This window comes from Rhipicephalus microplus, chromosome X, assembly GCF_043290135.1.
Source record: "Rhipicephalus microplus isolate Deutch F79 chromosome X, USDA_Rmic, whole genome shotgun sequence".
Taxonomy (NCBI): domain Eukaryota; kingdom Metazoa; phylum Arthropoda; class Arachnida; order Ixodida; family Ixodidae; genus Rhipicephalus; species Rhipicephalus microplus.
Window position 1 is genome coordinate 386,089,675 of NC_134710.1, and position 13,385 is coordinate 386,103,059.

The 13,385-nt window shown below is 46.5% G+C and overlaps 1 protein-coding gene across 2 annotated transcripts in view; it reads right to left on the reverse strand.

The window, feature by feature from the left end:
* Positions 1–13,385, reverse strand: part of LOC142776431 (luciferin 4-monooxygenase-like) — a 134,972-nt gene that overhangs the window by 24,836 nt on the left and 96,751 nt on the right. For both annotated transcript variants that reach the window (XM_075880072.1, XM_075880071.1), the window contains exons 7-9: positions 10,807–10,978; positions 1,818–1,918; positions 673–814 (exon numbers count right to left, since the gene is read on the reverse strand). In XM_075880072.1, coding sequence (XP_075736187.1) covers positions 673–814; positions 1,818–1,918; positions 10,807–10,978 — 415 coding nt within the window. The remainder of the gene's footprint in view (positions 1–672; positions 815–1,817; positions 1,919–10,806; positions 10,979–13,385) is intronic.

Here is a 13,385-nt window from a genome sequence, read left to right on the forward strand (position 1 = left end):
ATTTAGCTTGGGACCTTTGAAACGTGAGTGCGAGGTGTTAACCACTGAGCCACGGACAGGCACATTCTTCAACATTCAAATGGCAAGCTAAATATATATACCACGTGCCGCTGTTGACGGGCATACGGGGGAAGGAACGATTGTATTTGCAGCATTGCCAGGAAGATGGCGCAATGAGTGCGCGTCGCAGCATCGTCACGACGCGGTGCCACGTGTTCACGTCTCTCACACGTACTTTGCCCTGCGGAGAGGAGGGGTGTGGACGGTCGCTCGCGTGCCCATATCTCGCGGTGGGGAGAATCGAACGTCTTGTCTAGCCTTGATATTTCACCAGAACGATTCTGTTGTAGTCACTGGACGAACAAAGGTCACTGCAATCGTTGCACAGTCTGCGTTTTTGAATAGGGCGCGCTTTTCGGACATAGCAAAGTAACAACTAAAACACTTATTCACATTCATCTGTACCTGTGAGTACATTTCATGCTTGATTTGTGCACGAGAAACGTGGTACACGCTTCATGATCTGCTTCTCATTTTGAGCGTGACTTTCCAATTTGTTGCTATCGCGTTCATTGCTGCGCCTTTGCGGCGAAGCTGTGACTTGTTTAATTTTAAAAGACAGATCGTCTCCCTGAAGATGTTAGATAGTACGCATGCAAAAATACGGCGCACCAGTGCGGAGGAAGCCATCTTCGTAGGCGTCAGCAGTTTCTTTCGGTTTGTTCAGGTAGCCCAGAAATGTGCAAGGGCCTTTTATGCAGATTTCCCCTTTCTCTCCAGGGCCCAGAGGCTCTCTGGTTGTTATATCCACCACCTGATAATAAAGTAGGAACAAGAGTCCAGAGTTATCCAGCATTTATTCAAATTAGCGTTATTTGGGCATCCACGTGGATTACACTCAGTGACCATTATATCTATGTACTTGAAAAAAACTACTTACACACTGGTCTTTAATTTCGTATTTTAGTTCGTTGGCTGGAAAAACCACGATGACAAGCAGTACAGACTACGGGAAGAGTGAGCTATGGCGCTGCCATCGTAGCGTGTAATGTTACATTCGCAGGCGCCCTCTTTTTTTTCACGTCTATGTTTATGAAGGAATTTTGTGCTGAAGAAGCAAAACCATCCTGAAGAGGCACAATTTTGTGATTGTGGTTTTTCTTGTTGCTGTTATTGTTCATTTAGTGCACATAGAAAACTGCCGGTATGCACAATAGGATATTCAGTATCTATCAACGCGGAACAGCAACTAAAGATACAGAGACTTGTAGCTTTGCGCAGTATTAAGAAAAGAAAACGTGCTATTTTTCACAGTAGGTGAATTTATAGCACTGATACAACAAAGCTTTCAAATTTACTCCTATAACTCAACAAGATTTGGTCTAGCATCACTCGTACCAGCAGCAAAACGACAACGAATGCTCCTGTGTCTGAAGTGAAGGAATATCAGTGCTTTAAATTCAGCGCCGCTGCTACATCACTCAGTAAAGTGCCGTTTGTTTAGGAGTCAGGGTAGTCAAGGTAACTGTTCAGCCTATAGACTATATGCACATTACAATTCAAATTGCATAAACACGCCGATCCACGTAGTAATATTTGTCTACAAGTCCCGCATAAGCAGCAACTCGATGACAGCTTAGCGTGATTTTTGTCACAATGCGTGAGAATTCTGCCAGAAATACGGTCAGCTGCAATGTTTGCGCTAGCCTCCTCTGGGCCTCGTTAATGTGTTTTGACTCTGAAGTTTTGGAATGTCATTTTGCTTTTCTTGTTCCTTGCAAATACTAAAAATTTATTTACTTCAATACACTGCTTACTTTAATTTCCATGAATGGTATGGGCTTTCCGACGCTTTTGAAGTCATCTCCTCGAGGCAAAGACGCTGTTACGCTGCCTGCCAACTCTGTCATTCCAAACACTGCCGAAAAGGACATGGTAAAAAAATAAAGGAACAAAAAGTGTACATGAGGATCAATGAAAACGGCACAAATGTGATAAATTTGGAGGATTTGGAGCTCTTTGAAGTTCATGAAACACTTGGCAGATTTATTTAAAGTCATTTATCAAACGACTAAAACATAATAAATTTCCCCTTGAACGTCCCTTACATATTTTCAGGTGACCATGAAACATAATACCATCACAGGTGCACGTTAACATTTTGGTAGTCATGCAAAAAGACAACACACACACGCACACGCACGTGCACAACCGCAAACGCACACCCACAAACACACACTGTGAGTCTGTTTTAATGTTCAGGGTGCTATAAGACTCCACGTTGGACCAACACATCATTCGGGTTTTGTCAGTTACCTATTTCGCAAAGCCTCGCTTCTCTAACTAATCATATGCGACAAACACTACTGCAGATTCGGGAACTGTGAGCTCCATGCATGGTGCGCGGCCTCGTTTGTCTCGTTGTGCTATGCACTGTTTGTTCGTTCTCTGACCATCATCAGGAAGAGATGGTGAGCTCACGTGCGCCATAAGGGAGACTTTAGGCGACACTCTCCAACTGTGTGGTTTATTACGGGGATTTTAGTACAATTAGCTCAATCATTCGAAGTAACTAGTCGTACGTAACATCATTATAAAGGACACCAACTAGCTAATACAGGTTAAAAAATATATCAATTATTTGCCACGAAGGGCACATTTCTAAAAGAAATAAACAATGAACGAAGTTTGAAGCACTGACCTACCCTTCTTGCAGCATTCCCGCGATAGCGTACCTCAGAACAGACGAAACAAAAAGGACAAGGAAAAGGTTTAGAGAAACATAGGTACGCATTCACGAGGCTCTACCTCTGGACCTTGACACCACGGAAAAGGGCGCGCGCCCACAAAGGCCCGGGCCCCGACAAGACGATCTAAACCCCCAGCCGGCGACTAAGAACGAAACCAAATGTTTGAAACTATCTAAAAAAATCAAAACGCGTACGCACCCTCCTACTTCCCGAAGCGGTCTCCCGGAACCTTATCTTCTCACGCTCGCCCGCTTGTCGAGCGTGCAAGAGCAAAGCTTAAATCCCGCCAAACATGCCTCTATGAGACACCTTAGTAAGTCTCCGAGATGCCATTCATCCGTTCGGTACGAAAGATACGCCAGAACTCTTCAAGATAAAATGACGTCGAGCATCCATCACGGACGTCTGACACACGTAGATGTAGTCAACTACTGTGGAAGGTCAAGGGCTTAGCATGGGCGCCCAGTGGTTCTCGTTTATAGAGGTCGCACTTCTCCATTTACAGAACCGCCGATAGCACCACCGTTTGAGGTTTCGCGTGCAGCAGTAGAATCTTGTTAGCGAGTTCCTGCATCCCACGTTAGCTGAGATACGTGTCGTCCACCGCGAGTTTCTTGAAGCTGTTTTTTTTCCTTCAAATCATAGTGACGAAGTGCCAGTAGAAGAAGCAATCACTCACCTTCATGAGGCGGTGGCACCTATCTCGCGGTGCTCTGTTTTCAGCGGAATGTTTCCGAAGCGTTTTTAGAGATTTTATGTTGACAACTCGTTTAAATTTTCAGTTACTGTTATATAGTTATTTAAGAACCTATTTGTTTTGTTTGACCTAGTTTTGAGCATTTATTTCTGTAATAGTTTGGACCTGTATTGAGCGCATTGTCACATGCGTTTCAAGCCACAAGAGTTCTACGATGACAAGATGGGCCCCAAAAGTGCTACGAGCTTACAAAGACGCCTTTGCATAAAAAAAATGGAGTAGCCTTGAAAGGTATAACGCGATAACATAATCAGGTATTATTCTCATTGTTGTTTCAATCGCTGGCCTAACTTCACGCTTTACTTTGCATCTCTGCATACAACGCAAACGTGCCCAAAGAAAACTAAAATCTGTGCGTGTAATGTTGATTATTTCAACCTATTCTAGAATTCCTTTTGAATACCTTGGTAAGTGTTTACTGCCTATCCGTAAGGTGACACTCGCCCCTTTGTAGTTGTACCATTCCTTGATTATCTTGCTGATAATTATGACAATGTATATACACATATATATATATATATATATATATATATATATATATATTAATATATAATGTTACCACATGTGTAATTTAGGTATGTGCACCTGTGTAGCGGGGAACATGGTGGTAGCAGAACAGAAGAGGAAGACGTTCGGTTGGTGGCAAAAGCTCGCTGCTGCCCGTTCACTGCAGTATACCGTCGAGTCGACCGTTACGTCTGCTTCGAATAAACCCCTCGTAGACGTAACAGAGTGGTGGAGGTGCTGGGTACGACACATCGACGTACCACGGAGCTACAGCTGTTTGGAGTTCGCCGGAGCCGTCGTCTTGCCGGTCTGCCGCCGACAACAGTCGTCATGACCCAGAGCGAAGGTCAGGAATCAACCGCCTCGACTTCGTGCCAATCTACACTGGCTACACCAAGGCATCACTACATGGAACCCCGCCGGTTCGCGGGAATGGCAGGAGAAGATGTGGACGCGTGGCTAGCGCACTATAAAAGGGTGAGCCGGTACAACCACTGGAACTCTATCGATCAGCTGGAAAACGTCGCGGTGTTTCTCACGGACACTGCCCTGATGTGGTATGAAAACCACGAAGAGTCCTTGACAACATGGGCTATTTTTGCTCAAGAACTCAAGAAGTGTTTTGGTGACTCCGACTCAAGAAAAAAAAAGCGCGGAGCGGACTCTTGCTGGAAGAGCCCAGACTCCTGATGAAACCTGCACTACCTATATAGAGGACGTTCTTAAGCTTTGCAAGATTATGAACCCGCAGATGTCTGAAGAAGACAGGGTCGGACACCTATTGAAAGACATAGCGGAAGACGTTTACAATTTTCTGATAGGCAGGGATGACCTCACCTCTGCCTCCGACGTCCAACATCACTGCCGCACGTTTGAAAAATTGAAGACTCGTCGCATCGCCCCGAAATTTGGTAGACTGGCAAATGTGACAATGGTTGCCAGCGTCGACGTGAGCCCGCCCACCGACCTTGCCGCTACTGTTCGGGCAATTGTGCGTGAAGAGCTGCAACGACAAGATAGTAGGGTTGACGAAACCATTCCTCATCCACCTACCAATCCACCCTACTACACGGCGGCACCATCAGCTTCTTTGGCACCATCGGTATGTGTGGCAGACATCAGCAAAACTGGAAATCCGCGGCCACGTCGTGACCAATTCGTGGCCGACCAGCGATATGGCCAACGCCTTCGGCACGGCCCCGCCACACAGAGGTGGGCAGCCCCCGCTCAACAAGCTCGTCACCGACCCTTCACAGCTGAGCGGTCCCAGCATTGGTTCGGTGAGCGTCCTCTACCAGTCTGTTACAACTGTGGCTTCGAAGGACACATTGCCAGGTATTGCAACTACCGGCAGCCGCCAAGGTATGACCGATCACCGAGATTTAACCGTTCTTGCGTTACCCACATGACATTTCCGGGAAGCGCGTCTTACGAGATCCCAGGACCCCTACGAAACCAATCTCCGGCCTCTGATCGCAGTGTGACACCACCACCTGCCCCTCGTACCAACCGATCACCGTCTCCTCGGCGCCGCCACTCCTCGCCTCCTACGGAAAACTAGCCGGCGTGGCCGTTGGAGGTGAGGTCGCCGGACAGTCTTCGATTTCAACAGATATACCTCCGTTAGCTTCCATGTTTAAAAATAAGGTTCGAGTGCTTATCGATGGTGTACCAACGATGGCGTTGGTGGACACAGGTGCAAGCGTGTCAGTGATGAGTTTAGTTTTCACCCGCCTTCTTGGACGAAAGGTTATGTTTCGTTGGGACCGTCCGGATACGTTTCGTGGAGCGAGCGGAGAGGTGTTACAACCTGTTGGTGTCTGCACTGTGACTGTTAGTTTGGCGTGCCAGAACTTTGTCGCAGAGTTTGCTGTTCTCCTTCATACTACGCATGACGTCATTCTGGGACTCGATTTCTTGAAGCTATGTGGTGCTACTGTCGATTGCCGCACAGGACAAATTACAGTAGATTCTGATATCCCAGTTTCGTTTATGGAAAACTCGCCCTCTCAAGAAAGTACTCTTTGCGTGTTTGTGGACACAACTGTGCCACCGTTGTCTGCAAAATGCGTCCCTGTTGTCTGTTCACCTGCAAGCGAGAAAACATTTGACGCAACTGTGGAACCCGTGCATCTCAGTTGCATAAAGAAGACAGTTTTAATACCGTACTGTACACTATCGGTTGCGCAAGGGCATACTGGTTTGTTGGTGATTAACTGCTCTAGTGAACCTACAGTGCTGCCGAAGGATCTGAAACTTGCAGAGATTCGTGAACACCAAGTATTCTCGCTTGCCACCCTCGCAGAAAGCAATGATTCCCCGGATAAGACCCGTTGCAATAATCTGCACGCCAGGGACACCACCATTATGGCTATGATTGATAAGTCACTCAGCACCAAGGAACGTAATGAACTGGCGCGTATTCTGCGCAAACATGCCGGTATTTTTGATTTCGCTCAGCATGATTCACCTTCATTCCCTGCTTCTCGTATAAAGCACCAAATCGACACGGCATCTCACAGACCTCTCCGACAGAAACCATATCGTGTATCGCCGTCAGAACGCGCAGTGATCAATGAACAGGTTTGCGAGATTCTCAAGCAAAATGTAATTCAGGAATCATGTAGTCCGTGGGCCGCTCCAGTCATTCTAGTCAAAAAGAAGGATGGGACATGGCGATTTTGTGTTGACTACCGCCGTCTCAACGCCATCACTAAAAAAGACGTATACCCACTCCCACGGATTGATGATGCTATCGAATGTCTATCATCGGCCTCTTACTTTTCGTCTGTGGATCTGAGGTCAGGCTTCTGGCAGATTCCAATGCACGAGGAAGACAAGGAAAAAACGGCATTTGTTACAACAGATGGACTATTTGAATTCAATGTGATGCCGTTCGGACTCTGCAACGCGCCCGAAACTTTTGAGCGATTTATGGACAACATTCTGCGTGAATTGAAGTGGGAAGTGTGTATGTGTTACTTGGACGACGTTGTAATTTTTGGGCGCACCTTTTGTGAGCACAACACACGCCTTGGCCTTGTACTGGACTGCCTAAGCAAAGCACGCTTGGTGCTCAACTCAAAGAAATGTCGTTTTGGAGAGCGCCAAACACTCGTCCTTGGACACTTAGTAAACAAAGAAGGCATACGACCGGATCCCGCCAAGACGGCCGCAGTGGAGGCATTTAAGCAGCCAAACTCGGTGAAAGAACTGCGCAGCTTTTTGGGGCTTTGTTCATACTTTCGCCGGTTCATTCCTGGCTTTGCCAATATTGCATACCCGCTCACGTGTCTGCTTCAGAAAGGTGCGCAGTTTGACTGGACCCCGGAATGCGAGTCGGCTTTTTCGGAGTTGAAGTTTATTTTTACGTCCCATCCGATTCTTCAACACTTCAATCCTCTCGCTGCCACTGAGATTCACACAGACGCCAGCGGTATTGGTGCAGGCGCTGTCCTGGTTCAACGCTTGGATAATCAAGAACACGTCGTAGCGTATGCAAGTCGCTCGCTCAGCAAGTCCGAGCGTAACTACACTGTCACAGAGCAAGAATGCCTCGCAGTAGTCTTCGCAGTGCAGCACTTCCGGTCCTACCTGTACGGACGCCCCTTTACCGTCGTGACAGACTATTATTCTCTCTGCTGGTTGGTTAATCTGCGTGACCCATCTGGTCGGCTGGCGCGCTGGGCACTTCGTCTACAAGAATATGACTTCACGGTTTCGTATAAAAGCGGCCGACGTCACGCTGACGCAGATTGTCTTTTGCGACTACCGCTTCCAACAATGGAATGTGACGCGGACACCTTCCATACCTACATTGCATCACTCGACCAACCATTTCCTGATAACAACACCTTTAAGGATGAGCAACAAAGGGACAGCACCATACAACAGCTTCTTGCTACCAAACCAAAATCATCGCCTACGCGCTTCTGCATCCGAGACGGGCTAGTTTACAAAAAGAAAATACACCAACACCGGCTCACGATATCTTCTGGTGGTTCCGAAGAGTCTTCGCGTTTATGTCTTGCAGGCTATGCATGATGACCCAACATCCGGTCATCTAGGCACAGCAAAAACTCTTTGCCGTCTTCAAGAAAGATTCTACTGGCCCAAAATGCGCCACACGACGGAACAATACGTGTCTAGCTGGAACGAGTGTCAACGTCATAAGCGCCCAACAAGTGCTCCTTTAGGGCGATTACATCCGGTGCCGCCCTCTAGAACTCCATTCGAGCAAGTCGGGATTGACCTCCTTGGACCCTTTCCCCGGTCTTCTGATGGAAATCGCTGGATAGTCGTTTGCACCGACCATTTAACACGGTACTGCGAGACCGCTGCCATACCATCGGCAACTGCAGCTGATGTGTCTTCCTTCATGCTACGTTTTGTCATTCTTCGACATGGGCCTCCCAAAATCGTAATCAGTGACCGTGGCCGACAATTCACAGCAGACGTGATGGAAGAGATGCTTCGTGTCTGTGCTTCAAGGTTTCGGCACTCTACGCCATACCATCCCCAAACGAACAGTCTAACTGAACGAACGAACAGAACTCTCTCGAACATGCTGTCTATGTATGTTGCATCCGATCACAAGGACTGGGACAGCATTCTACCCTTTATCACATATGCATTCAACACCGCTCAGCATGAAACTACCGGCTACAGTCCTTTCTTTCTTCTATATGCTCGACCACCTCGTCATACCCTGAATACAATCTTCCCGTGTTTGGACCATCGTGATCCCTGCATATCCGAGATCATCTGTCGGGCAGAAGAAGCTAGACGCCTTGCTTATTTGCGCACTCTTGCTTCGCAAGACCGCTCGAAGGCACATTTTGACCGCCGACGCCGACACGTGACGTACAATCGCGGCGACCTAGTGTTGCTCTGGACACCAACTAGAAAACGCGGTTTGAGCGAGAAACTGCTAGCGCACTATGCGGGACCTTATCTTGTTGTAGACCGTATCAGTGATTTAGTTTACCGCATAGCGCGTCTCCATTCAAACGGCCGACGGTCTGCAAAAACTGAACTTGTCCATGTTGCACGTTTGAAGCGCTTTATTCCTCGAGAGACTGTTTGACTCGCCCAGTGGGCCTCGTCTGCGCGGAGGGAAATGTTACCACATGTGTAATTTAGGTATGTGCACCTGTGTAGCGGAGAACATGGTGGTAGCAGAAGAGGAAGACGTTCGGTTGGTGGCAAAAGCTCGCTGCTGCCCGTTCACTGCAGTATACCGTCGAGTTGACCGTTACGTCTGCTTCGAATAAACGCCTCGTAGACGTAACAATATATATATATATATATATATATATATATATATATATATATATATATATATATATATATATATATATATATATATATATATATATATATAGCACATACATATTCGCCCTGTCGTGAGCCTGCAAACACTCTATCATTGCGAATTTTTCATGTTTGGGCTCCTCGTGTCAATATTCTTAGCTTCTGCCACATGGGCTTCGATTGCCACTCGAACCAAGCCTTTTTTATCATTAGGTTTATTTGCACCTGTCTCAATTTCTTCACCTCGTGAAGATCACGAATTTTTTTACCACAATCAACGACGCCTTGAACTACACTGGAGTTCATGTGAAGCGATCTCTTCAATGCTATCGTGGTAGAACTGTAGGAGAAGTACATTACGCTGTGAAATTGCATTATGCCTAGTTTACAGGCATCCATTGTTCGAATGAATGACCCATGGCTAACACCTACCAAACTCTTCCGACGTTTGAGCTTTAGTTACTGAAATGAGCTGTACAAAACTGCAACGTGTCATGTAACAAATTTTTGCGAAAATCAAGCACGCGTACTTAAAAAGTACGGAAGAAACAACGACACAACCACCTTTCATATATGGTGCCACACAGTCTGAAAGATGAACAGGGAACTTAACGCACACAAGAAATGAGAAATGCGCAAGAAAATAGTTACACCACATTCCTTTATTCTGTTACCTATTTTATTTTACTGCTTTTCATTTTGTTGACTATTTTACTACTCCCATTTCACACATCATATCACTGTAAAGGTGGTCGCGAACTAGAGTTCAGGGCCAAATGCGCCTTGATGCGCATATTCTAAGAAATACATGCTAACGTCAACAGGAAAACATACTTATAAAGGACGCAGTAAACAGCGTAATGTATAAAGTAATGAAACGTCAGTCAACTAGTTGGCCCAGTCAGTCAGTCACTCAGTCATCAGTTCCACTACATTTTACATCACAATTATATGGTATAATTAAGTCTTTTTTGCTATCCCTTTCTTGGTAACAAACTTTAATCAATAAAAAATGATCCGGTTCCTTATAAATTAACCTAAAAAGATTCGAAGGTGAAGGGGATCCAGTATGGCTATTTAATAAGCGCTTTATGTCACCTTAACGCTGCGGAAACAAAGAAAACACGCTTCTAGAGACGCTTCTGAGGAACGCTGCTCGGAATATTTGCTTCCAACTGCATTGCCTTGTTTTTAAAAGGACAATTCATGATGAGTTGCCTGACAATTATCCTTTGAAAATCTTAGTATGAAGGCTTAACGTAGCCCGTGAAGGCGCTTTCCGTAATTGCTACATTGCCTAAATGTTCATCTCATACGGGGATAATTATTTGGGAGGTTTTTGTCAATGTAAAGTCGACTCCCTGATTGTAATACAGATTTCTCGAATTTCACTATTCATCTGCTGTACTCGTCATGCATGATATAAAATGTCTTGTTTAGTTTCTTTTTACCACACTTGAAAAACTTCAAGAAACGTACATTGTATAACTCCGCCCAAGCCGAGCTTCCTGGCGACGCTTTGTAGCACAGATGAATTCAGTGTACTGCCGCCAAGCATTACTTTTTTGACACTGCTCGTGTCCACCTGACCCAGTAGTGGATGCTGATCCAACTTCAGGAAGAATGTAGGAAGCAACCCAAGTGTTGTAGGCTGTGATGAGAATAGATTTCAGAAAATGAATTCAGCTGCTATCCGTCCAGTGGTAACTCTTATTCACAAATATACGTTCAACTTATCCACTTACTAAGAACAAAGTAGTCGGCCTTTCTAAACACTTGAGCGTCGTTTCTCATTATGTCAGTTCTCCTTCACTATGGTGAATCAATACTTAGAACTCCATTCCACAGTAAGGTGTAGAACGTCTCTCACACATCCGTCATTGACCGCCCTTCTGAATGCGCGTGACGAACCACGTCGATTTAGCTGCGATCGCTATAGCCCTTAAGCACGCTCATACACAAGTAGCGGCGCAATTATAGACATAGCAGACACCACGCTTTAGCCACCTTCTCGTGCTTAATTTCCCTATAAAGTTTGTAGTGATGTGACGGAGAAGGGGGCACAAATGTTTATTCAGACGTCGGGGAAGTAAGGTCCTTTGCGAGGCTTCTTGAGGACCAAATACAGACAATTTAATTGCACATTTACAGGAATGCTCAACAATGCGTACAGGTGCGTCTTTACATGGCACATGAGAGGGCCAACGAAGGTCAGAAAGAGAGTGAGCAGCACACAAGCGACGCCCCTTTTCATAACTCCTGGTCCATGTGCACGTGCCTTGTCTGACGCCGACTGCGCACTCCATGTTGCACAAACGAGTACCTCTGGCGTTCCTGCAAGTCGCGAACCGCGTTTCGAGAGCTCGCTGATGATCGTCCCTTGCAGGGAGAGTCCATGCATTGCCAGTCATAACAGCCCATCCGCCACCCAAAAAGGCCGAGGACGGACTGCAGTACCGCTACTCCCTGAAGTGGCCCTTGTACGTCGTCCGTTGCGATTGCCCCTACGCGTTCCTATGGTTCTCGAGCGCAACACACACACAGCACAGAGCAGGTAACACAACAAGGCATTTCGGCGTTGCACCAACCCCCACTACACATCAACACCCACTGGGTTCCAACATGCACCTCCACAGCTGGCGCGGCCCAGTCACCGCAGCCTTGCTGTTCCCTGCTCAACGACGGCATGAAGTCGATCAGAAAGGTCGCAGTCCACAGTTTACAGACCCTAAGTACAACACCTACAAACAAGTTATTTGCGACGCTTGTCTCCAAGTCTACGTTAAACCACGCGGATGCTTCAAGTAACTGCCCTTCACGCTGCAGCAATGCCGGGTTTTAACCAAAGAGCCTGTTCGCAGACGCATGAAGACGGGAGCGTCCGCACCATCCTGACCTGCATACACTGCTCCATTTTCACTCAAAACTTAAAGACCAAGTGTCCTTGAGGAAGTACGCTCTGTAACAGCAGAAACTATAGAACATCCATAAGCTTTCTTGACACTAAAGAAGCTCTGCACTGGTAATTTGAAAACCATGCACTGGCAATCTGCTGTCACCTTTGTCGCTTCCAGCAACTGTATCATTGTATGCTACCCAACCGACCGTCGGTTGGGCAAGATGCAATGACAGCTCTAGTTAGGCTACCCTGATCATCCACGTCGCGATTTACTAACGATAGCACCTCCGGCTGTATACTTTTATGACTTGGCGAAAGCGGCTGTACACTCATTCTGCTGAGACAAAGATACCGCGTCTACACTAATGCGAGAAAAAAACCTTTATCCACGAGTCAGTCATTCTGTTTTCGTCCATGCTTGTGACACCTGTTATATCCGACTGGCAATAGACGCTGCACTCGTCAGTTACCTCAGTCCTGCATTCACATTTTATTGTGCCTGGTCTATCTTGAATCTCTTCATTTACTGTACCCTGACCACTAGCAAGTTTCGCCAGGACAATCCGAAACTCTAAGCTCAATCTTTCCATTTTCCTTACATGAGCTGCAGCTTCGTGTTTATGCCTGGGGGCTCCTCTCTCTGACGCAAGGCGTTCACGTTCTTTGGTTTCCTTATGCCTGGCCTGTATGAGTTCCCAACAATCAGAAAGCCTCTCATCATCCACTCCAGAATCCTTGATCGCCTGTATCTAATGTGGCTTCCTATGTATCATGGTCACATCCATCCCTAGCTCTTCGCACAGGAGTTCTAAATCCAGTTTTCTTAACCTGTTCAAATCCATAGCCACCCCTTAATACCTTTCGTTGTTCTAACTGCTGTAAAGGCACCTCTAACAGACACCAGCCTTCACGAAGCAGCGACCAATGTTCCCTTTGGATAAACATTACCATTTATCCAAAGTACTTGGTAGAATCTCTATGTAAGCGAGCAATCACCAGCATCGGTACCAGGAAAGAACACCACGGAATCACACAGGGTCCCGCCGCTGCTAACCAGTTGATGCGATAGAGAATCGGGGCACTGGCGTTAACCCAGGCTTCGAGGAAGAAAGAACCTTTGCGAGGCTTCTTGCGGGTCAAATACACACAATTTAATTAC